We start from the raw sequence: 25,651 nt of genomic DNA on the forward strand, positions 1-25,651 counted from the left end.
CGCCGCCAGGAGGCGGCCTGAGGGGCGGCCCAGCCGCGCCCGCCCGGGGGCGCGGGAAGAGAACGGGACTCCCCGCGGCGCTGGGGCTGCTCTCCAGTTCCTCATTTTCCTCCCGGAGTTGAGCCTCCCGCTGAGCTCCGCGCCGCGCCGGGCACCGAGCGGCGATGATGGACCGCGACCGCAACAAGACGCTGCTGCTGGAGCTGCAGAGGGCTGCCGGCACCGGGAACGGCCGCTGCGCCGACTGCGGGGAGCCAGGTAAGGGGGCTCCGCCCGGCAGCGGCTCCCTTCGCGCCCCCACCCCCCCCGGGCCCGCCCGGCGCGTTTCTGACAGGAAAATAGGGGCGAGCGAGGGGCCGGCCGGGCCCCTCGGGCTGTGCCGCCGACCGGGCGTCCGTCCACCCCCGGTCAGCCTCCCGGCGTGCCGGTCTCTGTTCAGCCCGTTCCTGGAAGCGGGGCCCGGCGTCACTTTCCACTTAGTGTACCACAGAGGCAGGAGGCGGGAGCAGGTGTTTTCCCAGGGCGGGCAGCGCCCTGCGGTCCCGCTCTGGGAGGCAGACGTTCAGGTGGTCCCCGCGGGGCTCCAGGCAGTCAGGACAGGGCTCTCCTCAGCCGGGCAGGGCCAGGGGTGGTAGTGGAAGCCCCACGGGTTGAGGAGAGGATAGCGTGGGACAGGAAGTGGCTGCAGCGCACTAGCAGCTTCCCCAGAGTTATTTTTGACAGTGCACGAAGTTGGAGGAGGAGAGCGCGTGGGGTGGTTTTCTAGCTCTGGGGGGAAAGTCTCTGCACTGGGGTAGGCGCGGAGAAAGGCACTTCGGAGCCCGCTGGCAAGCCGGCACCGGGCTGGCACCCTGCGCTCGTTTGAGGTGGGGGTCACCCTCACCAAGGCGAGCAGTCAGTCGGTAGCCTACAGCAGCTGGAAGAAGATGACGAGTAGCTTCTGTGTGATGTGATAAGGGAGAAGCGGAGGGCGGCATGGTGAAAGTGGCGATCTAAGGAAATGGTCTTGCCAGAGCTCTCAGAATGCCTCTAAGCATAGGCTCATCGAGGCTGCTTCAGGGAATGCAGCAGCAGGCAAAAGCAGGAGCTTTCATGGGCAGTGGACAGGAGTCCTTGCTCTGGGTGGTTGTACGCCGTTGTACTCTCAGTAGTGCTCACTGTCCGCAACACCCTTCCATTGTTAATTCAGTAATAGCAGCTTTTCATGCAGAAATAATAATTAGCTGAGCTTTTACATCACCACTTAGCTGCCTGCACAGTCACATTAATTTTTAAACAAATAGTCAGTGAATGCAGGAGCCACGTATTTTGTTGTGGAAAGCAGGTGTTGTTGTTCCTCTGAACACAGTGAAGTGACAGCCATGAACAACAGGGTGGGGATCTAATATATTATGTGTGAAGCCTGGGCTGTGCGTCAAATGTGGTTTTTTGCCCTTGCTAGTGGCTGTGCCTTTTCCCATGTATTAGTTCATTCTTTGTGTTTGTATCTAGATCCAGAGTGGGCTTCTTACAAACTTGGAATATTCATTTGTTTGAATTGCTCTGGAATCCATCGCAATCTTCCTCAAATCAGCAGGGTCAAATCCCTTCGGCTTGACTTCTGGGAGAATGATCTTATAGAGGTACAGAGGAAAAAGCAGTAATTCACTTGCTTTTCTCCACATTTCATTATAGCCTACCTTATAATTCTTGTGTTGTCCACCATGGACAGAGGAACAAAGCCACACAGGGCTAAGTTAACTCCATGGGTAACTTTAGGGGTTTTTTTATGATCTACTCAATCAAATTACACTGATAGGTAATTATGTTTCTAACAGCCCACAGTATATTTTTTTTTTATAGCACACTAACTCTTTGTTGTGGTTCAGAAGCCCAAGATTTTTCCAGATAATATATTCTATTCGGTAATCAACATACCCTTCTTAAATATTGGTTCAGCTTCTCATCTTTCAATTGAATTGTGTTAATAATATAATCACAGTTAATGTCTAGGAGGAGATGAAGGTATAGGGAGATTGTAAATACCTTGCCTCCTTATTTTCTTTTGTTCTTTTAATCAACAACCACCATCTTGTATTCCTTCCCATCTGATTCAGAACTGTAGATACTGAAAAAGGCTCCGCCACCTAAAAAGTGCAAATTATAGTGCCAAAGGGGATTTACAAACATACGTAGAGATGCACTAAGAGTTATGGTGAGACTGAGCAAGAAGTGCAGTGCTCCCTTTGATACAAGTTTCATGTTATGTTCATGACACAGTATCAACTTTGTAGTTGCATACCTAACTGTAACTTCCTTGGTGTTTCAGTTTATGAAGAAGCATGGGAATCTCTGTGCCAAAGCTAAATATGAGGCGAAAGTCCCTCCCTACTATTACATCCCTCAGTCCTGTGATTGCTTGTAAGTTATCGTGTATTCACTGCTGCAGGCCTTTACAGCTGTCGAACTACTGCTTCCCTCTACAGGTCTCTTTGGTTGGTTGGTGAAAATAGAGTAGAGGCAGATCAGCTTTATCCATGTTTTCCTCTTTCAGGGTTTTAAGAGAGCAATGGATTAGAGCTAAATATGAGCGTGAGGAATTTGTTGCCACCCGAGTCTGCCAAGATCCTTGTTCTGCAGGTAAAAGTTAGGATTGTCAGGGAAAAGGTGTTAGCCTTAAGGCCAACAGCACAGTGTTATGTTTGCAACTTTGAAGATCTTTAAGGCTTGTCATATTTGAACTGTTGGATGTGCAGTCCTTGCTTTGAGTCTAACTTTTGAGAAGAAGCTCCTAAGAAAAGGCACCTAGACACGTGCAAGGGTGTATTCAGATCTTACAGTTCTCTAGTTCTCCACTGATTGTTTCATATGAGGTGAAAATTCTCAGACAGAGAAGAGAGTTGAAACTCTGTGCCACATCACGATGTAGATAAATAGTCCTGCTATTGTGCTGCCCTTCTCTGACACTTATCTTGGTCTGATCTGCAGGTAGCCGTGAAGGATTCCTCTGGAAGCGTGGGCGGGAAAGCAGACAGTTCCAGAAGAGGCGATTTCTCCTATCAGCAAGGGAAGGGGTGATGAAGTACTACACCAAAGAAGTGAGTTCCTCAGCCAGAGCTGGCCGTACATAGCTGGTCAACCTCCATCCTCAGACCTTGCTCTTCACCAGCAAAACCCAGCATAAATAGCTTTGTGTCTAGTTTTGCAGCCAGGCCAGCCTATGTTTGGAGCAGCCCAGATGTTTCCCCATTAACATATGTGGTATCTTAGTCAATTGCCCTTTTGGATTTAGTCCTTTTCCTCATCCCTTATCTTAACCCTGCAGCCTCCTTTTGCTTAGTGAACAAAGGAAATGGATACTGGCAGTTGAATAGCAAGATGAAGAAGAGATCTGCTAGCAGCTGTTACCTCTTCTGTTACCAAAATATTCTCTCATCAACTGCTGCACCATCATCCTCAACATGTCTCCCTTCTGTGGGAGAGTGTAGCTAATTGTTCTCCAGCTATGAGGCTGGAGATAGAACCCATCCCTTGCAATTCAGACACATCCCTCTCAAATTGCAACCTAGCATTTGTCAAGGAAGGGGAGTCACTCTTTGTAAGTCATTTTATGTAGCATGTAATTAAGGCTTTATATTTCAAGTATATCTAATATTCAGATATTTTGGGATGCCTGCTTTCTCTTCAGTAGGGGTCTAGTTCTCATACAGCTAATCTGTCCTCCATCACCCTCCCTGAGAGGACTTTAATACAGTGATGCTTTTCATTTCACAGTCCAGAGGTCCAAAAGCCATTATCAGCATTGAGAATCTGAATGCAATGTTCCAGACAGAGAAAATCCAACACGCTCATGGGCTGCAGATCACATACAACACAGATGGTCAAACAAGGAACCTTTTTGTCTATCACGACAGTGGAAAGGTGAATACCGTGGAGATTTTGGAATAAGCAAGATTCTCAGTTGTTGGATCTATATTTTGGAAGAGATACCCTGTTTCTGCAGGATCTAGTTTTATTTGAAGTTACTATGACTTGTAGAATATAGAAAGTCACAGAATTTCATGCTAATAACTATAAAATATTGCTCCTGTTCTGTTGGGGCATATGTTCAACTTCATACCCTGAACAGTCTTAAGGCTTCAGTGGGGCATGTATATAAATCTCTGTAAGGTAACTGTCTAATGGTTTTATACAATTCTGTGGTTATATTCTTTGAAGCCTTCTTGACATGTGTAGAAAATATTGTTCTGCATTATTTACAAGCAAACAATGATAATTTCAAGAAGTATGTCCACGGGTTTTGTTAGATTTCTGTTTCTTCCTTTGCCATAGTTCTCATGTGTTTCCAGGTACAAAGGTTTTTAAACAATCCATAACGGAATCAACTGAAAAAGCCAGTGTACATAGAAGGGTGTCTGTCCATGCTGAGAATGTCTGGGACCTCCCTGGAGGGGCAGTTTAGAATTATTTTGAAGGCTCGGTGTTTTCCAGGTGTCTGGGACAAGTCACTGACTGTCTCTGCCCGTTGGGGGAAAAAGTACATCTTTGCAAAGAGGTCTCAAGGAAGGAGAAAGGCATTTTGAAGAGGCAGCACTTTTACTCCTCCTTGTTGTTCTTATTTTTATGTTTTTATTTGCTGTTTTCCTTAGGAGATCGTTGAGTGGTTCAATGCCATTCGGGCAGCACGTTACTATTATCTCAGAACAACCTTCCCAACTGTCCCTGAGCCTGAGGTGAGAACTGAATAGGGCGGGCTTGAAACAGTCTATGCAAACATAGCATAGGAAAACATTTTCTCACTTCTTCTGCCAGAGTGAGGTGCTCAAACAGCAGCGTATGGGTCTTGGGAATGGACAGAAGAGGTAGAAGGAAAGGCCATACTGGATAACATGCAAAAAATGTAGTCAGCATTTAAAGCCTGAAAGTCTCCATGTGGTCCTTAAAAGGTGTAATCTTTCAAAAATCTTATGTTCCTTCTTATTTCAGACTTCCCTTTACTGAGCAGCAAAGAAACTCAAACCCCAAAAGCCAAAATTGATGGTGATTAGCCTTGACAGAAACAGAACGGAAAAGCAAGCTTGAATGAGACAGACTTTTATTTGTTTGTTTGTTTTGTGTTCTCGTAGGTTATACCCAGGATCACAAGAAATTATGTCAAAGAAGGATATATGGAGAAAACAGGACCAAAAGTAAGTGCATACCTGGCAGTACACAAACAGGATTATTCCAGATGGAGAATATTTGATAATTCTGTGATGTTTACTAGTAAACAATTTGTTGACTGACTACCTGCTTCCTGGGTTGATAAAAAACATTCCATTCAAGCCTGTCATATTCTTTGGGATCAAGTTTTATTTTGTGTGGAAAATAAGACTGGGAAGAAGAATCCTCCTTGAAGAGTAAGCAAGATGGATTAGCTGGCAGTAGACATGCAAAGTTCTGTTATGCAACACTAAATGGATTTCTGTATCTGCTAACTACAGCTCCTGCTAGAACAGAACATCACATGCTGACTCCCCTACTTCCCTGTTTCTCTTAAAGTCAGTAGCACATAAGTCACATCTGCTTATAGCAGTAAAGTATGATGGAGCAAATTCTCCACAGTGAAGCCTGTGGTTTGGTTTGGTTTTTAGCGGGGAAGTATTTGGGCCACTACTCCTTGAGAGAGGAGAGGGAGATTTCAGGCACTGCTGAAGAAGGAGATAAAGATCTGAGGTCTTGTTTGAGCATTGCCACTTCTTGCCTTGCTCTCCTCTGAGTGAACTATGAGCCAAAGTCCCATTAAAAAGTTCAGTGGTGTAATGCTGATACTGAATATGCTGGAGTTTTGGTCCAGCTCAGTGCTAGTGTCCCAATACATCTTCCTGCAGGTACTTGCACAGAGAATACTCACAGCTACAAGCATGAAAGATTGTGTGGTTTTCTCCTGAAGCCTAAATTCTGCTCAAGCTGAAGTGAGCCCTAGAAGAGGATGCTTCAGTTCAGCATGGAGCAATGAATAGCTCAGGGAATGGTCAGATGAGTGTAGTTGATGAAATTAGCACTTTTAAAAAAAGCTACCATTATGCATCCCCTAATGCTAGGGACAACCCCCCCAAACCAAGATGTTGAAATTGACTGCATGCTTTCCTCATTATCACCGCTGGCCTAGGGATCATTCTCTGCAGTGCTTTCAATGAATCCATTTGCTGCAACTTTCTTAATCCTGATAATTTGATCACTGGTAGAACCAAACTTCCCTGCCTTACCCAAAGAATTGCCATTGAATGCAAATTTCTAGTGTGAACCCAGGGAGAAGGGAGCTGAGGGCTGCACACAGTGGTAACTCACCCGTTACCAGTTACAGGGATGAATGAAACTGAACTCAAGCTCTGAGTCATTTAAACAGTCCAGGGTTCTGCCTTGAATAGCCCGAGCTCCCCTTTGAGACTTGGTCTTTAAAAAAACTTCTACCATCTCCTTGCAGCAGAAGGAGGCCTTTAAGGTGCGCTGGTTCTGCCTGGATTCTCAAGAAAGGAAGCTGATGTACTTTAAAAATCCACTGGTAAGAGGAGTGTTCTTTGCTATTCCACAAGCCCCTTCATGAGGTTGGGTGGGGAGGAAGGGTCTGTTCTCATCCAGCTCTTCTAGTGGCTGCCCAAGACTGAAGCAGGGTCAGTCTCAAGAAGTCATCTCCCTTGTCAGTGGATCTTTTTGAAGCTGAGCTGTTTGGGAACTCTGGCCTTTACAGTGGCTGTGAGGAAGATCTAAGTCTTTTAAAAGTAGCTGCTACTACCTGTAGCATTTATGCCCACTCTCTCCCAGCCCTATTGCCATTGTGCCTGTAACCTTAGGCAAGATGAGCAATATACCGATAACAGAGGCTTGACAGCCCCCATGTCCTACTTCCTAGCACTGCTGTAGCCACAAGGATATCCTTCCTTGCTCCTTCTGAACACCCACCAACCAGCTCTGTAACGGTGGGTCCCTACCTCCTTCTGAGAATGCCCATGACTGTAAAAAAAACTCTGGTGTGTTTCCTGCTGCCTGTCACCCAGTGTCCCCTTCCTGCATCCCCAGTTCCTGTTCCATGTCAAAGGATAGAACAGTGTCTGCAGGAGCTGCACAGTCTACTGGCTAATGGGTGTCTTCTGCTTCCTTTCTAGGATGCATTTGCACAGGGCCAGGTTTTTATTGGAAGGACAGATGAGGGATATGAAGTACAAGCTGGCTTGCCGCAGGGAGTCCGGGCGAAGAAGAGGAAACCAGCGATCACTGTGATCACACCAATGAGAGAGTTTGTTTTTATATGTGAGAACGATAAGGAGCAGAGGGAGTGGATAGATGCCTTAAATGGAGTCATTGCCCAGCCTTTGACTGGTTAAGACTAGCACTGAGTTCTGGTGAACTGCACTTCTTGGGCTCTGTTCAGCATTGCTCTGTGGCCTCTTTCTTGTTGGCAAGGATGGTGCTCAAGTCCCTGCAGTGACTCTAGTACAAAGGGCTTCTTCCTTCAACAGCCACAAGCACAGGAAGGCTGGCAACAGAGAAATGAGTAAGAGGGAGTGCAGATAATTGGAAATTATCTGTGCCTCTCCAGAACCTTGCTTGAAGTGCCTTCTCTCTTCCTGCCCTCCTCTGCTTTTGAGCAGAAGAGGCCTTCCTAGTCTGACATGGGCATGAATCATCCAGTGTTGTCTTACAGGAAAAAAAACCACCAAAAGTCCATGGAGGAAAGTCTGACCTCAGAAGGGCTGGCATGCATTTCCTTGAGGACTCCTGCAGGTGCTGTTATATCAGCTCCTCCTTTTCTTGCCTTGGTCTGATGTCAGAAGGACTCCTGTACATCCTGAACGATGTACCTGACAATCCAGCCAGCGGCATGTATCCTTCCTGTGAATTGGGTCATCTATTACATGAGTACATAGGGACAGTGGCCGAGAGGTGAAGATACCATCTCCTATCAGGAAGATGCAGGGTGTCCTGTTGGATAGATCTAAGATACCAATTCATGCTGGAGTCACTGGATGTCCTTCTCAGTCAGGAGCAGAGTCAGGCAGCTACATTCCACCTGGCGGCAGCTCCTGTCCAGATAGGGACATGGTTGTCTTCAACAGAGCAGGTTTAATGTCTTTCACAGTGTTACATTTCTGGCACAGTAAAAAATAAAAGTCAGGTTTGAATTGTGGAAGATATTGTAATGGAATCACTCTAATGATGAATACTTCTAGCTCCTAGCTTTCAATAATCTCTGCTGTTGGACTTTTTTGAGTGGCAAATCCACCATGTGAAGACCAAATTTTCCCTAAGCAACCCCACATAGTGCCCCAGCAAACACATCATGAGTACAGGGTAAATATACGCTGATCTGTCTCACCTCCTGAAAAACAGCTAAAGCTTAATGAGCTTGGTTAGTCTGAGCATTGAAAGGCAGAAACTAGTGTTCTCTTAAAAGTGTTCTCTTCAGTGACTTGCTTGAAGACATGCAATGAAAGAGGACCAGCGCTGAAAGTGGAGGGTGAGTGCCTCTTTGTCCGGTACCACTTACATCCATTCTGTGCAGGAACTGATGAAGATTTGCATTGGCTGATACAGCGCACTGAGTATTTTCTTGCCTCAAAACAAAGTCTGAGATTTGGTTCGACCAAGCAGCCGGTCATTCAGATATTTTATTCTTCTTTTCAGACAGCCTTAGTTTGCAAATCAAGAGGAAGTCTTGCAGACCAAGTTTCTAGTGAGGCTTCCACCTTTTGCTGACAATTGCCAGCCAGTCTGAGATACCCAGAATAGCTCTCCTCTTCTGCAGAAATGAGGAAGTACCAATACTTGCAGGGATTAGTGAGATTAACCCCCCTCTCCCCCCCACCAATAGTGCAGAAGAATTGTTTGAGTTGGATCATCATTCTGCCTGTCTCGGCCACCTCATCACTGTCCAACTCTGAGCAATCTCCAGCAATTTTGCTTGTTGATATGCTCCCATGAACTTCCCTGTGTTCCCACTCTCCCCACACAACCCGATTCATTCTAGCTCACATGCTGGTTTAGCAAATCTTTTTAACAACCTAATCCTGCAGCCCTTGAAATCAATAGCAAAGCACCTTCTGACTTGTACGAGGAACAGTGTCAGTCTTCGCTCGGTTTGACATATTTTAATTGTTATTTTGAGATGAAATGAGTAACCCAGGATGACCTCAGAGGAGCTCAGTTCATCCAGTTGCCTAGACTTCACACGGATGGGGCTCTGCAAGCTGCCCTGTGCTGTGTTGCTTGCTCTCCCGGATGGGTCAGCGCACCAGCCCTGTCAGCAATTCTGATACGACTTGTTACAAAACCGGGAAATTCCCTGTGAAAATCAAATCACGCAGACAACAGCAACTTTTTCGGAGAGTCACCAGAAGTCAAGACCAGGTCATGGAGAGCTCCGTGTCACAGTTAATTTCTGCAGCCAACCCAAATCCTCGGATCCAAGTCGCCAGCAGAGGAGGAGCTGGGCCAGCACTGGGCGTTCTGGCTGGCGTGGGGAGCTCCCCGGCTGAGCCGCCCCCGGGGAGCACCGGGTCGCAGGCTCGGCGGTGGGGCACAGCCGGGTAGCCGGCCCCATCCCGGTACAGCGCAGCGGTCTCACGGGAGCAAGTATATCGGAGGAGAGCCGTTCGGCTCCCCGTCTTCGCCCGTCCCGGCGCTCTCCTCGCTTTCCGGCACACGGCAGGAGCCTCTCGGGAGGAGGCGCCCGGGGAAAACGAAACTCCGCCGGCCGCTCCGCTCCGCCCCGCGGCCGGGTCGGGCCATGGCTGCCGCGGTGGACCTGGAGCGGCTCCTGGGAGCCGTGGACCTGAGCTGCGCTTGCTGCCTGCAGTACTTCACGGAGCCCGTGCGGCTCACGGGCTGCAGCCACAGCTTCTGCCGGCTCTGCATCGTCGAGTACTGCAAGGGGAGGCAGCGCGCCGGCTGCCCGCTCTGCCGGGAAGGCTTCGAGCTGAAGGACCTGCGGCCCAACCGGGAACTGGCCGCTTTGGTGAGCTTAATCCTGCAGGAGGTGAAGGAAGAAGGGCTGGAAACACGGGATGAACCGAAACCCTCCGGAGCTGTTGCCTGCAACGACCGGAGCTCGGCGGGGCGACCTGGGAAGCAGGTACGGCCGGAGGCAGCGCGGGGCTCCCCCCCCGCGGCACCCCACCTCTCCCGGGACAGCCCGGGGCTCCCCCCCGCGGCATCCCTCTCCCGGGACAACTCTGGCCACAATTCTAAATACTTCATCAGGGTCACCAACGAACGTGGGGACGTGGCTAGGATTGAGTGAACTTTATCTTTCTCTTCGCTTCCACCCCCTCCCCCCCCCCCGGATACTTTGCATTTCCCATGCTAATATTAGCGTCGTCATGACAATATCGTGTACGTTGAGCAGATAGGTTTAGCTAAGCAGTGTTTGGGGTTCACCGGTGGTGTCTGATACATTGAGGACTGCATAGCCGAATTAGAAGAACTGATAGCTGTACACATTCAGCTGATGTGCGATAGTAATAAGCGTTCTTTGTGCGGAGTGTTATTTATTTCACCAACATAGCATTGGAGACTCCTGAAAGGACACATGACATTATTATACAGTGCTACAGCTCCACCCAGCTGAATGGCACAAAATGGGACTGGTTCATTATCTAGATCTCTGCTTAAAACTCCCACACTTGGAGGATATGAGAAAAATCTGTTGACCTTCATTATTTTAGCACATATGTACCCAAAAAGTCTTCTTCAGTCTCTGTGGTCGACCAAAGAGCTGAAGCTCACAATTATGTTTGAACACGTAATTGATGACTGTTGCATGTTGGCTTCATTCTGACTATTCCCACTCAGAATTGTCTTCCAGACCCCTTCTCAACCAGTCCAGTGCTTAAGTAATGTCAGTGATGTAGGGATTTTTATTATCCTGCTGCTTAACCTAGTCATGCTTTCTTTGAGGGTTATATAAATAAATGGTCCAATGTGTTACTTTAAAGGAGGACGAGATATGGGACATCTGCAAGCAACTAGAAATGACTATAGAGACCATCCATCTCTTGAGGAAAGATCTCAGTAAAACAAAGGTACACATTGTACATTCATTACCTACAGTTATCTTCTGTTTCCGCTGCCACCTGGAGATGTGATTGACTCCAGTGTAGCCTTCCACTCCAGAGCAGGAATCTGCCCTTTTGTTTCCTTCTTTTGCTGTCACAGCTCTGTTTTTATTGATGAGAATGAACTATGGCACCAGCTGTACTAACTCCTGTCTTGGCTGGCACAAAGGCTGCTGGAGTTGTGCATTGTTGCCTTTTTCTGTCTAACCCAGCAGTAGCCTGAATGTTTCTGCTACTCTTAGATGCAAAATACAAATCATAAAGAGGGAATATCGATCTTTGTTAGTTGTCAAGCAAAGATAAAATAGTCAAGAACTTTAACATGCCCAAAATGTCATTGCAGGTAATGCAGGATATATTGTCAAACATCAAATATATTTTACTCCTTTCAATAAAGGTAGCTGTTTCTGGTCTGCAGGGGTCAGTCAAAGAGCACATTAGATAGGGCAATAGATTCTCAAATTCCACACATCTTTTCTAACAACACAATGAGCTCCATGGTTTCTGCCTTTCAGGAATATACATCTCAGATCAAAAGCCAGATTACTAAAGATTTCTGTTGCATGAAGGAATATGTTGAAAGACAGGAGAGAAACACACTGACGTTTATTGAACAAGAGCAAAAAGCAGCTCAACAGAAAATTGAAGAGACTATTCACCAGCTCTGTGTTGAAGTGGACAAGCTCACAGACATCCAAGCCCAAACAGTAAGTGATGAAATGAAGTGGCATAATATGAGAAGAAACTCGTAAGCTAACTGTCTTGGATAGCTGAACACGTACAGAGCACTTCCAGGTCCCCACTGCACTATTCTTACTAGAGACAATGATACCAATCCACAGACATAGCGCTGTTACCAGGGAAAATTTGGAGTGAGAAATTCAAAGGGGAAAAGGGTTAGAAAAGGCATAGGCTGTGGATGCAATTCAGAGCTAGATTCGTTCCAAGGACGTTGGTGAGCTGGAGTGAAGTGGGGACTGCATTGCTTAAATCTGGTCCTGAGTCAAATCTAAGGTTAAGATAAGATCCTTTATTATCTTTTTATTTTCCAGAATATGTATATACACACATACATATATATGCAAGTTAAAGAACTGACAAAGTTATTAAGTACTTTCTAACAACTTTCTTGGGGAAAATATGTCAAGGGCTCTCAAAAGAGGCAGTTAAAGCACTTTCAGTTCTGTAGGGCCCATTGTGATTTTGAAAACAACAATTCCGATGATGCAAATTAGCTAGCAGGAATTTGGAGTGGGGCTCACTGGGTGTGACGATGCCAGGAGGCAAAAGTAGACTTCCAGGGCCAAGGCATAGGGGCCTACATAGGAATTCACCTTGTGTAACCATGTATTTATATCTGATCCAGAGTCCCGTTACAGGCAATGAAGAGAAACGGGTACTTTTAGAGCATGAGTCATCTGGCCTACTTGAGATGCCTACCTGCAAACGAGATTAATCAAGGCTTCAAAAGGCCTGTTTCTTTCCACAGACTATAAAGGCAGACTAAGAGAACAAGCTCAGATGTAGATTTCTACAATTTCTAAATTTAGGCAAATGATGCTTACCCTTTTGTGAGTATTTTATGCTAAATCCTATATTAATACATTGTAAAACTTTTGGTTTGCGTTCTAGAACAAGAAGAAAGTTTAAAAAGAGAAAGTTTGTGTATACATGTGTATACTTAAGGAAATTGTAATATATATTAAAAACCAGTCCCATTCTTAGTTTTCTTGGGGAAAACAAATTATTTTATTTTTTTTAATTAAGAATGAACTATCCTTTCATGTTTTCTGTAAGATTTCAGATTAGTTCTCTCAGACAACTATCCTACAAAGGAAGCTCTCAATGCAGAGAATAAGATTTTAGAGAGATCACTGCTATTTTGCCACTCTGGCTTTATAAAATCATCTGATATGCTAGATGAAATAACTGCTATTGTTTACATCTTGCCCTTCATTCTTTCATGTCATTATTAGAGTGACTTACCTGAGAGACATAGTTACAAAGGCTTACCTTCAACAAGGAATCAAATTACACTTGATGAGAAGCTTAATGTTGTCAAAAGTGCTGTAGAAGATCTTAAGAGAAAGATGGAAATTTTAATTTTGGAGAAATATTCTTGGAAGTTCCCACCAGGTGAGTTTTCCTTTTTTTGAAATCTCTTTTTTAGAGGGACTGTATCTAGCAGGGTCCTGCGTGTGACCCCCTTCAACTCAGTCTCTTACATGGGGGGGGTTGGGGGGTTGGACTGCTGTAATTTAGCACTACTTTGACCCCACAGTAAAGATCTGTATGAAAGAACCATTCTTACAAACAGGTAGGTCTGTAACTTTGGAAACCAAACACTTCAGAGAAAACAGGTGTGCATGTGTGTGATTGTTATAAACCTCCATGCAGTTTGGGAGACAATATGATTACTTTATACTTTTTTCATGGGAGCCCAAAAGAAAAGAACTGACTGACATGCAGGCCAGTAATGGAGAATGAAATATAATCCATTTAAATATTTTTTTCTAAATATAGAGTAATATAACAGGAAAGTCTTTGCTAAGAACAGACAGAAAATTCCCTCCCACCAAAAGCTGCATCAAAGCAAAGCTTTAGATCTGGTATGGCCTTTGCTATGGAGTTCTCCTCCTCCTAGCACTGTCTGTCTGCTGTGGAAAGATGACTGAGTGTTTTTGAGAGTGATTTAAGACCCACCTAAAGCCTCACTGCCACTGAGGGGCAATCCTCCCCTTCCCACCCTTTCCAATACTACCTGCCTTTTTCAACCACTGGTTCTCAAACCCCCCAGATACTTAATCATATTTTTATCTCAGGGTTTTTCTTATCTTGATCATTTCAGCAATTGAGTTTACAGCTTTGCTCCACAATCATTTTTACTAGCAAAACCAAGGAATCAGTGGGCAGAGGTGTGGGGCAAGAACTTCTAAGGATGTCTTTCATGATGAAGGCAGTGTATTATGTAACCACATCAGGAAGTGTCTGCAAATGAGTCTTGTAAATATGTTCTACAATATCATAGAAAATTAGAAAGAGCCCTTAGGGCTGTAGGGCTGAATGTCAGGCTTTTTGGTCAGCAATTAGCGTAAAAATTACTTTGTGCTTTTGAAATGCATGTGCGAGTAACACAAGAAACACATGATACTCGGAAAAAAACAGAGAACACCATGAACACTTTTATGACAGAAACTGGTTTATCTGCATAGAAAGATCCAACTGCTTTACCCATCCAACTTTTCTGACTGCTTCATTCTGACCACACTTAGGGCAGTGGCATACATTTTTGGATAAAAATGTTTGCCTACACATCCTTTGATAATTTATACAATCAAAAAAGCAACTCTGTTTTGTGCTTTAACTACTAGCTTCCTTTAGAAGCATAAATACTTCCTATTTACATTTTGAAGAAGTGCCTTAACACTTTGATTTTTTTCTTATTTAGTGCAACCTCCAGACTTGCATCAGGAGACAAGTGTCTGCTCATTACCTCCAGAGTCTGCAGCTAAAAATCCAGAACCAATGATTTCAAGCCAGTTTTCTCAGTGTAAGTATGCAAGCCAGCATGACTCTTCAATAACAATATTCAAGTGACTATGAGACTGTGGATTTGCTGAAGAAAACTGTACTTACAAATATCAGCAGGAGATCTGGCTCTTTACCTGAAGCATAGAAACACAATGAAGTTACCATGAATTAATCTGTTACTGCAGCATAATACAATACTATACCTGACTGCATATGCAAGATAAAAAGGATAAGAAACCTGTTTCATGTAGGTATATAAGCTGTGTTGTAGCTTGTGCTGCCTGCAGGGTCTAAGTTGGTGTATGGGCAGTTGCTGCACCTTACTGATCTTTACTGTGTTAAGCCATAATGACTCCATTTGTTGTCTGAATTCTGCATCGTTTTTACAGAAATATTTTTACAGTCAACACACAGTACTACAGCTGTAGCTTAAAACACAAAACAAATGTTTTTGCTGATAAAATATGCAAGAACATGTCCCAGTGAGCAGATGACTGTGTAAGTTTTATTAAGGTAAGCATCCCATTTATTATTGGCAAAAGGGTAATTTTTTACGAACATTGTGGTTAGGAATAAGATCCATGCTGTAGGGTGCCAAGTACCTTCACCTTCCCACTGGAGTGCATGAGTCTGTTACGGATGTTTACACAATTGTGCCCATTAAACGTTTCAGTACACTCAGGATACAGTTGTTAGTGTTTAGTTGAGGATTCTTGCTGATTCACAGGATTGAACTTTGATTAAGGTTTATTGTATGATCACTGGTTTTCATTTCTGCTCTTGAGTAGGGATGCACATCCACTGTTAGTTAGGATGCAAGTAAATACTGAGGTGTTCTGCCTTCTTGTTGCCTGCAGATGAGAATATTTTCCTTTCTCTCTTCTAGGGGCAGATGATGTGACTTTTGATCTCACAAGAGTATATAAGCGCTTAGCAATCACAGCCCAGAACAGGAAAGTAATGGTTTCCAGCTACCCAACTGATTATGAACCATTGCCCAACAGATTCTGCATCAGCCAAGTGATGTGTTCGCAGAGCTTCTCTACTGGGTGCCACTACTGGGAAGTAATTACCAAGGACAGTGATGGATGGGCTGTTGGAGTTGCTTATGGAACAATTGGTAAAAGGGACAAATTAGGAAGAACAGAGCATTCCTGGTGTGTAGAATGGCTAGGTTCCAAAAAGCAGCTGTCAGCATGGCATAAGGATCAAGAGACATTGTTACACAAGGATAAACCATTGAAGGTTGGAGTTCTTCTGGAGCTACAAAAGAAGACTGTGTCATTTTACTCTATCACTGACAAAGCAATGCTTTTGCATACTTTTGAAATCAATACCTCAAATCCTCTTTACCCTGCTTTCTGGCTATATAGTCTAGAAAGAAATGGATCTTTAACTATAAATCATACAAACAGGAGATAAAGCCTGTTCAGAAAAGTGACAATTTTGCCTATGACTGCAGAACTTCTATACAAGCTTCAGTGTTTAGCACAGGAATTTACCAAGGAGTATATAGCTACCCAGGCTTTCGTGGAAATCTTTGTCTGCTCTGCTTTTCTTCATGCTGTGCTCTGATCTAGCCATTCTTCATTAAAGCAATTCCAGTGTATGCTAAAGGTGGTAACCTTCAGTGTGGGAGTGAGGTAGATTTCTTAAGCAGCTTTAAATACTCCCAGGATATCCCTAGGAAGGAATGCACCAAGGAAGCTCTGAGGTTGGGTATAAGCCTTTCTCATGGACCTCATTTTCCTACATTGATCCAAAAAATTACAGGAGAACAGATGATGTCATTACATTCTGTCAAGTGAGCTTTCTTTAGAAATATCTGATTGAGTAAGGAACGCTCAGAGGGCAAGCATGTTACTGATCTCATGCATGAAAACCTTTCTCTTTAGAGTAGGTACTAAACTACAGGAAATAGGCTTTGTATTTGAGGACCTGACACTTCAGGGAGGTGTCCCAGAAGAACATCATCTCACTGGCACCATATCTTGTTTTAGTCTTGTCTAGGTCAAAGGGTTTGTCACTCCTGGTGGTCGTGTGACCACAGGGATGGTTTTGGAAGAGGATGTTTTGAAATGTGTTTGTACCAGCTAATAAATCATGCGGTCACTTTATTGCTCTTTTAAAGAGCCAGTGAACAGGCAATGTGTCATGGAGAGGACCATCTTTTCTTGCCTGAGGGAACAAGAGGTTCTACAAGTTTCCTTGCCAGCATACAGGCAATGTTTTGGCCCTTGTTTGTCGCATCTTTCTAGCTGTAGGAAGGTCCCTGTTGCCTGTGAGGGGTGACGGGGCCAGAGCTGAGATCCTGCAAAACCTACTGACAGCTGAATTTCTGAGAGGACCACTTTCATGCAGGCAAACTGAAAACAGAGTTCCCAAGAAGCAAAAGCTTTTTCAGGAAGACAGTGGCATTCCAGAATGACCAAAATAATAAGTTTAATGTGAATAAAGCATGTGGGATTCAAACAGCTCATTTAGCCAAATGGAGCTCCATGGCTTTTAAAGTCATGGACAGAACTGCTGGTAATCTTCAAGGTTACTCTCCTTTGCTGTCACTGAACACTCTGAAAGCACTCTGGACTAAATGCACATTTGTAAGATCCCAGAGGTATGTGTATCAGCTTCTACAAGTCTGGGGGTTAGTGCTCTCCCAGCGTTGCCAACAGCGTAGCGTGTAGCTAACACCGCTGCCTCTTGTCAGGACTGAGGTGTCCTTTCCTGGTCCATCTGGAGAAGACCAGCAACAGCGTGATGAACTCCCAGGGCACCTCTAACTTTCCACATATGCTTTGTTACGGTTTGGATCATAAATTACCACACAATGGAAAGGCGAGTGCGTTGTCTCGCTTCTGATGTGTTGTCAGGCGCACCACTGCAGCCAGCACCGTTTCATTACAGTACGTGAAATCTGCATCGTGGCTCCTTAACGGCAGAAAACCGAGTCATCGTCCCGGGGCAGCCCGGAGCAGCGCTCCCCCTCAGAGCGGGGCAGGGACCCGTTAACCCGGCGCTGGGTTCTGAGAGGGGCGGCCGCGCAAATCGCCTCAGGGCGGCGCGCGGCCTCGAGCGCCCCGCGCAGCCGCACGCAGGCGCGCAGGCCGCCGCTCCCCAAGTCTGTCCTTCGCGAGCCGCCGTACGCCGCCCGCTTCGCGGCGGGGAGGAGGCGGTGCGGGGTAAAGGGGGGGGGGGGGGCTCGCGGCGTGAGGGGATCCCAGGCCGCAGCGGCTCCGCTTCTCCCGCCGAGCCCGATGTGAGGCGCCCCGCGTCGGGGCCAGGGAGCGGGGCCATGAAGAAGGACGTGAGGATCCTGCTGGTGGGAGAACGTGAGTGCGGGAAGGGCCGGGCCGGCCCCGGGGCAGGGCGGGGGCCGCTGGGGTGAGGGAGAGCTGCTGTCGCCATGCCGCCGGCTGTCAGATCGCCCTGGTGCTGCGGAGCCCGGGGGGGGTGGGGGTGTCCCTCATCCCTGCCCGGATTCCTTCGCCGAGGGGCGGTGAGCCCGGCCCAGGTCGTCCGGGCGAGGAGGGGAGCCCCGGCCCTGCGTGGGTGGCAGAGGTCGGGGTCGGTGCTCCGTGACCGCTCCGTGCTTGCTCACAGCAGCGGGAAGGACGCGCCGGTGGGCCCGGGAGGCTGTGGGTGCGCTCGGCCGGGAGCTGTCGGCATCTCCCGTCCCTTCGGTGGATACCGAGCTGGCAGCGTGCAAGTCGGTTTGCGGAGTTGGCGTGCTTCTTGGGAGTCCCTGGAGGTGAAACAGGGGTGAAATTCTTGCCCTGTATTTGGTCACGTCCCGTTTGAACTTCTTTTTTTTTTTTTTTTTGTCTTTTGTGGAAACCAAACTTAAATCTTTCGTATTTACTGAGTGTGGAGCTTAGTGGCCAGATGTGCTCCAGGCGGTTATCAGTCGGGTGTTGCGGATCTGTTGCTAGGACAGGGCCAGGGAGTCCAGATCCCTGCTTCTGCCATTAACTTACTGTATGACCTTGACTAAACTGCACATACTTACATGCATGCAAAAGTTACAATGGGTCTGTGCTTTTTCATGTGTTTCTAAAATTATGTCCTTAAGTTCACACTTAGGTACCCAAATAAGTGGCTAGGCTTTCAAAGATACAGCTTCTTACTGATGTAAGTAGCAGCAAGGAGGTTCTGTTTTGTTAGTTTGTAAAAGTGCGCTTAAGTTCCTCACAAGAAAAGAATACAGAGTAATTACCAAGTGTTATTAGTAAAATTACTTAATTATACTAAGAATGTAGTACTACTAACAAAGCTTTCCTGAGAGTTGAGTACCTCATCTATATTTATGGTACAGTTTATGCAGTTCTTTTATAGTGCAGGTTGGCTCTGTCTATACAGACTAGAAAGATCCTGTATGACTTCTTTAGAGAGGAATCTTCAGGGAGATGGTACTATGCAGAAAGAGTTAAATCATTAAGCTTGTATTTGGCTAGTTTTACAAGACTCAGTTTATTTGGAAATGTATTTGTGCATTTGAATACGCAGTTGAATTTCTCTTCAGAATGTGTGCCTGATTTACCTTGGTTTCTTTGGTAATGGTGTGTTCTGAACTGGCTGTGTACAGCAGTTTAAGTACAGGTATAACAGGTGCTTTGATTTGGCAGTTAGGTTTGCAGTGTGTTCAACTGAAAATTTCAAAGATACAGGTCTCTTAAATATAGCAACCTATAGTACATGGCACACATCAGAGATCGTGAGCATCTTTATATTGTATTTCAGCTGGAATTGTAACAAACAGAAGAGAGAAATTTGTTTTACAAATCAGTAAAACTTGTCAGTTATACTGCTAGTACTGTTTTGTATACATGTCTTTATGTATTAGTCTGAAACCACAAGTTAGTCGAGACTAATACTTGCTAAATGATAACAGTGGACCATCAGGTTCAGACTCTGAAATATCATATGAAGACCTTTTGTTGTAAGCCTGTTCCAAAACACAGCCTTTCATCCCCAGCGGTCTGCACTTTAGGTTTAAGGTTGTTTTAGTGCTGGTATCCACAGTGCAAACATAAATTTTTAATAACCAATAATTTTCAGAATATGTTCAGCATGTTATTTTATGCAGCATGACCGAAAATACTTATATAGGAGGAAAAAGAAGAGTTGGTTATCACAAAGTGCTGTGCTGTTTTCTTCATCCTAGTCAGCTGATATTGTTTAGGCTGTTATTTTTAAGACTATGAACAGAATTGGAAAGGCAAATGTTTGACCTAGATTCAAGCAAAATAAATGAAAACTCTACACTTGAACTTACAGATTTTCATAAAAAACCAACTCTGAAACACTTGGAAGTGTGTCAGAGGCTTATAAACACAGAACATCTTTACTAAATGGTAGTCCATAATCTTCTGGTTTCAGTCATATAAAATTAATGAAATGAGTTTCTATATCTGCAAAGCCAACATGTTTTGTCACTGTTTCAAATGAAAGCTGACTTAGTCAGATGCAAAATACACTGCACTATTTTCAGTAATTACCCAATATCTTTATTTGCCTATCAGGAAGGTATTTATCTATGGAAATAGGAGAGCTTTTAAAGTTCTTTTAATTCTGTCAGGATGAAACTTAAGACATCATTTATGCAGGAGGACACCTGGCAATGTAAATTATGGTTTTAGCTCGTATGACTATCTTTGATGAAAACACAACCACTAAGAAAACACAGCCATTAAGAAACCTGCATCTTACTGCTCTCCAGCTAATACCACTGGGGAAGAATTTACAACTGTTCTCCCTAAGAAAAATAAAAGTCTTCGTCCCCAGGTGTTGGGGTTTAACCCCAGCCAGCAACTACGTACCACACAACTGCTTGCTCACTCCCCGCTCCCCCCTGACCCCCTGCAGTGGGATGGGGGAGAGAATCAGGGGGAAAAAAGTAAAACTCCTGTATTGACATACAGTTTAATAGGACAGAAAAAGGAAGGGAAAATACTACTACTACTAATAGAATTTATAAAATAAGTGATGCACAGTACAATTGCTCTCCACCTGCTGACTGATGCCCAGCCAATCCCTGAACTGTGGTGCCCCCAGTGAACTCCCCCCAGTTTATATACTGGGAATGATGTAATACGGTATGGAATACCCCTTTGGCTCATTTGGGTCAGCTGTCCTGGCTGTGTCCCATCCCAGTTCCTCGTGCACTCCCAGCTTCTGCTGGCAGGGAAGTATGAGAAGCTGAAAAGTCCTTGACTTAGTATAAACGCTGCTTAGCAACAACTAAAACATTGGTGTGTTATCGACATTATTCTCATCATAAATCCAAAACACAGCGCTATACCAGCTACTAAGAAGAAAATTAACTTTATTCCAACCTAAACTAGGATACCAGGATAATACTCTTTAACTTACCGTGATGAAGGGAAGCTTTTATTTCTGGATGTCAGAAGGCCCTTTGCTACCATACCAAAAATAGACTTGGATAAGTTGAATGTACTTTGACTAGACCATCAGTTTAGTAATACCATTTTCTGCACAAAACCAATCAGTTGTACAATTTCATCTCTTCTTCCTCCCATAGTCAGAATTACCTACAATTAAATAGATAAGTGTAAATGCAGTGATCTCAACAAAACCACTTCTGTCAGTTGGTAACATTATATATTGTTTTCAGTAGGAGCAGTGATACAGGCTCTGACTGATTGCGAGCAATGTCCTGGTTGATAAAACATGCATGCTAGCGAAGATGCTATACATCCAGGATGAAATAGGTTTTTGCTTGAATTGAGGGCTGTCAGAAATATACAGTTCCTGATAATATTTGAGTCTGAATATTTGGTTTTTAAGAAAAGTCTCACAAACAAATAAAGCAGTAATAGTCTTTCAAGGCTTTCAAAGGAACAGGAAGTTGACAGATGAAGGTTTTTAGAGAGAGGGGAACCCTGAGAAAACTTACCAACTCTTAATTTTAAGTGGTCACATTAAAGATTCTCAAAACCAAGAAATCAAACTGTGGTATCGGAAGTCTGAACTTTGCAGGTAAACCTGAGTCATGTATTTGGTTGAATAGAGTTGGATATTGAAGCAGAGATTATATTCTTCTTTTTGGGTTAAGAAAACTGTGACTTTAGAAGGGTTGGTCGTTTCGTTGTTTTTCACTTTTTGTTGGGGGTAGCTCACTTGTATCAAGGAGATTATGCTCTTGCACTTGCAAAGTAGTCAAACTAGTTTGTGGATATTCTGTCCATTGATAATAGAGCCATGTCGTCTTGTCCAGCTCTTGTCCTTGGTAGTTTAGGACTGAAGTGCAGCCATCGCATCAAGAATACTATAAAAATAGTTAATTTCTAAATTCCTTTCTGTGTGCTTTGTTTGTTTCTATTTATTAAGGTGTATTAAAGCATTTCCAGTTTGGTTTGAATTTTTGTTGTTTGTTTGCTTAAGTGTTCTATATTAAGGTTAAAACCTGCTAATTCTTTTGTGTGAGACAGAACAGTATTTGATTCCCTTCTGGATGAAATACAGAAGTGTAAAATGGATCCTAAGGTTTTACAATAAAAGAATTACGAGAGAACTGCTGTTATGCATACATACTATGTTTAAACAACAGATAAAAAGCTTTTAACATGGTCAGTTGGAAAATGTTTTTAAAATACCTCCAGTTTTAAGATGGGATGCAACTATTGAGTGTAACAAAACCACATTATCTAATCTCTGTTTTTAATACTTTTGCAGCCAGAGTTGGGAAGACGTCACTAATTATGTCTCTTGTCAGTGAAGAATTTCCAGAAGAGGTAGAGCATCCTTATTGGTTTTCTAAGTTTTATTTCTATCCTGTTGTATAATTTTTTTCAAAGATTAAGTTAATAGGCTCTGCTTTAAAATAATGTTTCCTATTTAGAAAAAAAATAAAGCCTAAAACTGCATTAATGACTCCTGGAAGAGCGATGTAGATTGGTTTAAATATCTCTCTGTGTGAAGATTAGGAATTTAAATTTTATCCAAGTTCCTTTCTTGTTTTTCACATGATTAATTAAACTAATTCTTTGATATCTGAGGAATGTTAGGTTTTTTAAGCAGTTGAAGCTGGTCATAACTGGCAGCAGATTTAAACATTAGAGACTCATAAATAGAAGAGTGCTGAAAGAGGCAAGACACTCAATTTTTTTTTCGAGTGTTGTGTTTAAAGAGCAAATAGATTGCAAAACGGATGAGGAATTTAAAAGTCACATTGTATAGCTTATACTTAGCCATTTTTTGTAACTAAGCAAGGCATTGCCTTTACTTCTATTTTTTAAGAGTGTTTTACTGACTCTTTTGAAGTAAAAAAACACCGAAAACACTTACCGCTTTCTTCCAGAATAAAAGTAAAGCTACTTCTACATTTTATTCCTTTAAAAAAAGCAGCACATAGTTCTCTTTATACAGTAAAAAGAACTGCAGTTGCTGCAAATAGTTAAGCTTTTTACACATAAACATGAATGTTTATTTCTTCTGATCACAAGTCTTAAAATAGACATAATGTGCTGCTCTTTGAATCTACACTGCGCTGTGTTTAATGCAAATCAGTAAGTTACCGCAGTTCATGAGTCAAGATTAGATTGTTAACATAATTGAATTTAGTTCCCAACCTTGCAGGTAAAAATGAGCTCCAGTTTCTGTTTGTTCTTAAACTGCTCAGGGACCCATTCCTTTGGCAGGTTGTTTGTTGATGTATTTCATGAATCGTAGGCCTCTATTCACTTCTCAGCTTCTTCCTGCAGTATAATCTAGAATATTTCTCTAAATTCATGTTGAGAGAAAAAGCATCATTTATATATTACACAAAATCTGCCTGAAATTACAGAAATAACTTAAAAAAATCCCTGCATCCTATATAAACTGCTGAAAGAGACACATACAATTCCTGCAGGCCAGTCATGCAGATCAGAGCTATACGGGTGTGTGTAACAGACATTTCACAGACTTTGAAATAGTGTTTAATATACTGGGTATTATCTGTAATCATTCTTGATGAAGATGTAAGGTAGAGCCTGAAGCTTTACAAAGAGCCATTCTTCTGGTGACTGGCTTTTTTTTTTTCTTTTTTTTATTAAAAGAAAACAAAAGTATCATGAAAGTTCAGTGTCAGCAGATAAAAGCCAATAAATAGCTGTGCATGAAGTTTTCATTAAAATTAGGTTTAAGTTGATTCTTCCTGAATATGGATTAGTGGTCTCTGGAAAAAAGGGCCAGCAATCATAGCTAGTTTACAGCATTTTCCAGAACACACCTTCTATTAGTATCATGTTTTGCTTTGCAGGTTTTTCTGAACTTAATGTTTAGCACTCTGTCAGAAGCAAGGAAGTTGTCAGGTTATGATTGTGTAAAAATTGAGACTTGTATTTTGTCTGTCACGCTTGTTTGCCGTATCTTGAATATTTTATTACTTTTTTTAACAACTCATGCACTGTTTGCAGGGATAGTTCTTATACTGTGTTCAGTGGGAGTAGGATCAGGATATCTTGTGCAAAAATGAAAAAGTTTAAACATAGATTTAACAGTATTTAATTTGTCACTAATGGCATGCTAACTCTGATGTTATTCTCCTGCTAAAGAATTTGTAGCCCTTTGAAGTAATTGGCTGAATCTGATAACCCCTGAAATTTTATAACTTTTATTTATATGACATTTTTGTTTAAAGTAAATTGCAATTCAAGTTTTGTTTATAGTTTTCACTGTTGTAGTAGTTCTGTATAGGTGGTTGGATATAGTGGATTTGAATTTTATAAAAGCATTCATTGAATCCCTTAACAATATTGCTTTATTGCAAAGCATGCAGGAAGTTCCTTATTCAGTAAGTAGACTAATAAAGAATGAGAAAGTAGCAGTGACTTTCAGTACATTGCAAAAAAAAAACCCCAAAAGTACTTGAACTACTAATAAGTTTTTTTTATTTAAAGCTAATTGGCAGGTGTACTACAGTATACAACTCTTTTTGACCATCTGGATTTTCTAGATTATCTTTAAAGGATTCTTCTTGCTGTTTCTTTACAACCCAAGGTTCCACCACGAGCTGAAGAAATCACCATTCCAGCTGATGTCACCCCTGAAAGAGTGCCAACCCACATAGTGGATTATTCAGGTAAAGACTACATAATACCATTATGGTTTGACTGATTTGGTATGGAATTGTTTATCTAATTCAATAGCCTCTTTAATAGTCATACAGGTATGGACCAAAGCTGCATGTAGGAAAACACTAGATTAAAATAGAAACCCATCGGATGAAACGAAATCAGGTGATGGTGGCTGGTCCTACTAATTCAAAGCCTAACATTAATGGCTGTAGGTACTTCCATGAAAGATAGCTGTAGCAATATTCCGGTGAAGTTATTGTTCTTTGTGTGACAGACATATTTACAGGTTGAAACAAAAGTGGGAACTTCCATGGAATTCAAAACTATTTTTCTTTCTTTCGGTGAAGAATTTACTAAGATGCAGGAGACTTTACATACCTTATATTCTATGCCTTTCTGAATTTCTAAGTTGGGACACCTTATCCTTTTGTGTTAGTTTCAGATTTTGTATTTTTCTTTTTTTGATATATTCTAATCTCCTTGACTTTACTGAATAGATAAATAGGCTTAGTATCAAGGCTCATGTGCTATCATAAATATATGGAACTGTTGCACAGCTAGAAAAATCTTTCTGCCATTTATAAAGGAAGCCAAGAATTAGGCCATGCTAGCAGATACCTTCCTGTCTTCTCACTCCCACCACTGCTGAGGAAATACATTTGGTATGTTTAGCTGTTTGAAACAAAGAAATAATGGGGGGGGGGGGGTTTGTTGGACTTGCGCTTAAATTTATGTGGAGTGAATTTTTCTTTCTGTTGGATGAAATGTTTCATAGATTCGGTTAACAGAAGCTTGGTCTCACTGAAAAAAAAAAAAATGACACTGCAATAAAAGTAACACATGCCATATTCTGTTGTAAAAGTTTACATTATAGAACAACGTTGCTACTTACTGCCCCAGGAAAGGTCTGTTGATAAATGCAGAGGGATGCAACCTCTGACTTATTCCAGAGAGAATCTGTCTACAAATGTA

General features: G+C 43.2%; 3 protein-coding genes across 6 annotated transcripts in view; all 3 read left to right on the top strand.

Moving 5' to 3' along the window:
- Window positions 1-3: 3 nt before the first annotated feature.
- ADAP2 (ArfGAP with dual PH domains 2) lies at window positions 4-8,434 on the top strand. Its single transcript, XM_049812581.1, has 10 exons — window positions 4-258; window positions 1,492-1,622; window positions 2,309-2,400; window positions 2,534-2,619; window positions 2,968-3,077; window positions 3,754-3,900; window positions 4,629-4,712; window positions 5,106-5,168; window positions 6,446-6,523; window positions 7,125-8,434. The coding sequence occupies exons 1-10, from the start codon at window positions 165-167 to the stop codon at window positions 7,341-7,343; spliced, it is 1,104 nt and encodes a 367-aa protein (XP_049668538.1). The 5' UTR covers window positions 4-164; the 3' UTR covers window positions 7,344-8,434.
- A 59-nt stretch (window positions 8,435-8,493) lies between these two features.
- RNF135 (ring finger protein 135) lies at window positions 8,494-16,233 on the top strand. The gene is made up of 6 exons (XM_049812580.1): window positions 8,494-10,090; window positions 10,953-11,039; window positions 11,588-11,779; window positions 13,049-13,208; window positions 14,521-14,622; window positions 15,490-16,233. Exons 1-6 carry the CDS (start codon window positions 9,746-9,748, stop codon window positions 16,023-16,025), a joined length of 1,422 nt encoding a protein of 473 aa, XP_049668537.1. The 5' UTR covers window positions 8,494-9,745; the 3' UTR covers window positions 16,026-16,233.
- Window positions 16,234-17,764: 1,531 nt separating this feature from the next.
- Window positions 17,765-25,651, top strand: part of RHOT1 (ras homolog family member T1) — a 28,187-nt gene continuing 20,300 nt past the window's right edge. For 2 of the 4 annotated variants that reach the window (XM_049812164.1, XM_049812166.1), the window contains exons 1-3: window positions 17,767-17,932; window positions 22,296-22,354; window positions 24,603-24,684. In XM_049812164.1, coding sequence (XP_049668121.1) covers window positions 17,896-17,932; window positions 22,296-22,354; window positions 24,603-24,684 — 178 coding nt within the window. In that variant the 5' untranslated portion in view covers window positions 17,767-17,895. Of the gene's footprint in view, window positions 17,933-22,295; window positions 22,355-24,602; window positions 24,685-25,651 lie in introns of all 4 variants that reach the window. The other 2 variants (XM_049812168.1, XM_049812165.1) reach the window with 2 other exon arrangements.

The sequence above is a fragment of the Accipiter gentilis genome, chromosome 10 (genome assembly GCF_929443795.1).
Source record: "Accipiter gentilis chromosome 10, bAccGen1.1, whole genome shotgun sequence".
NCBI lineage: Eukaryota > Metazoa > Chordata > Aves > Accipitriformes > Accipitridae > Astur > Astur gentilis.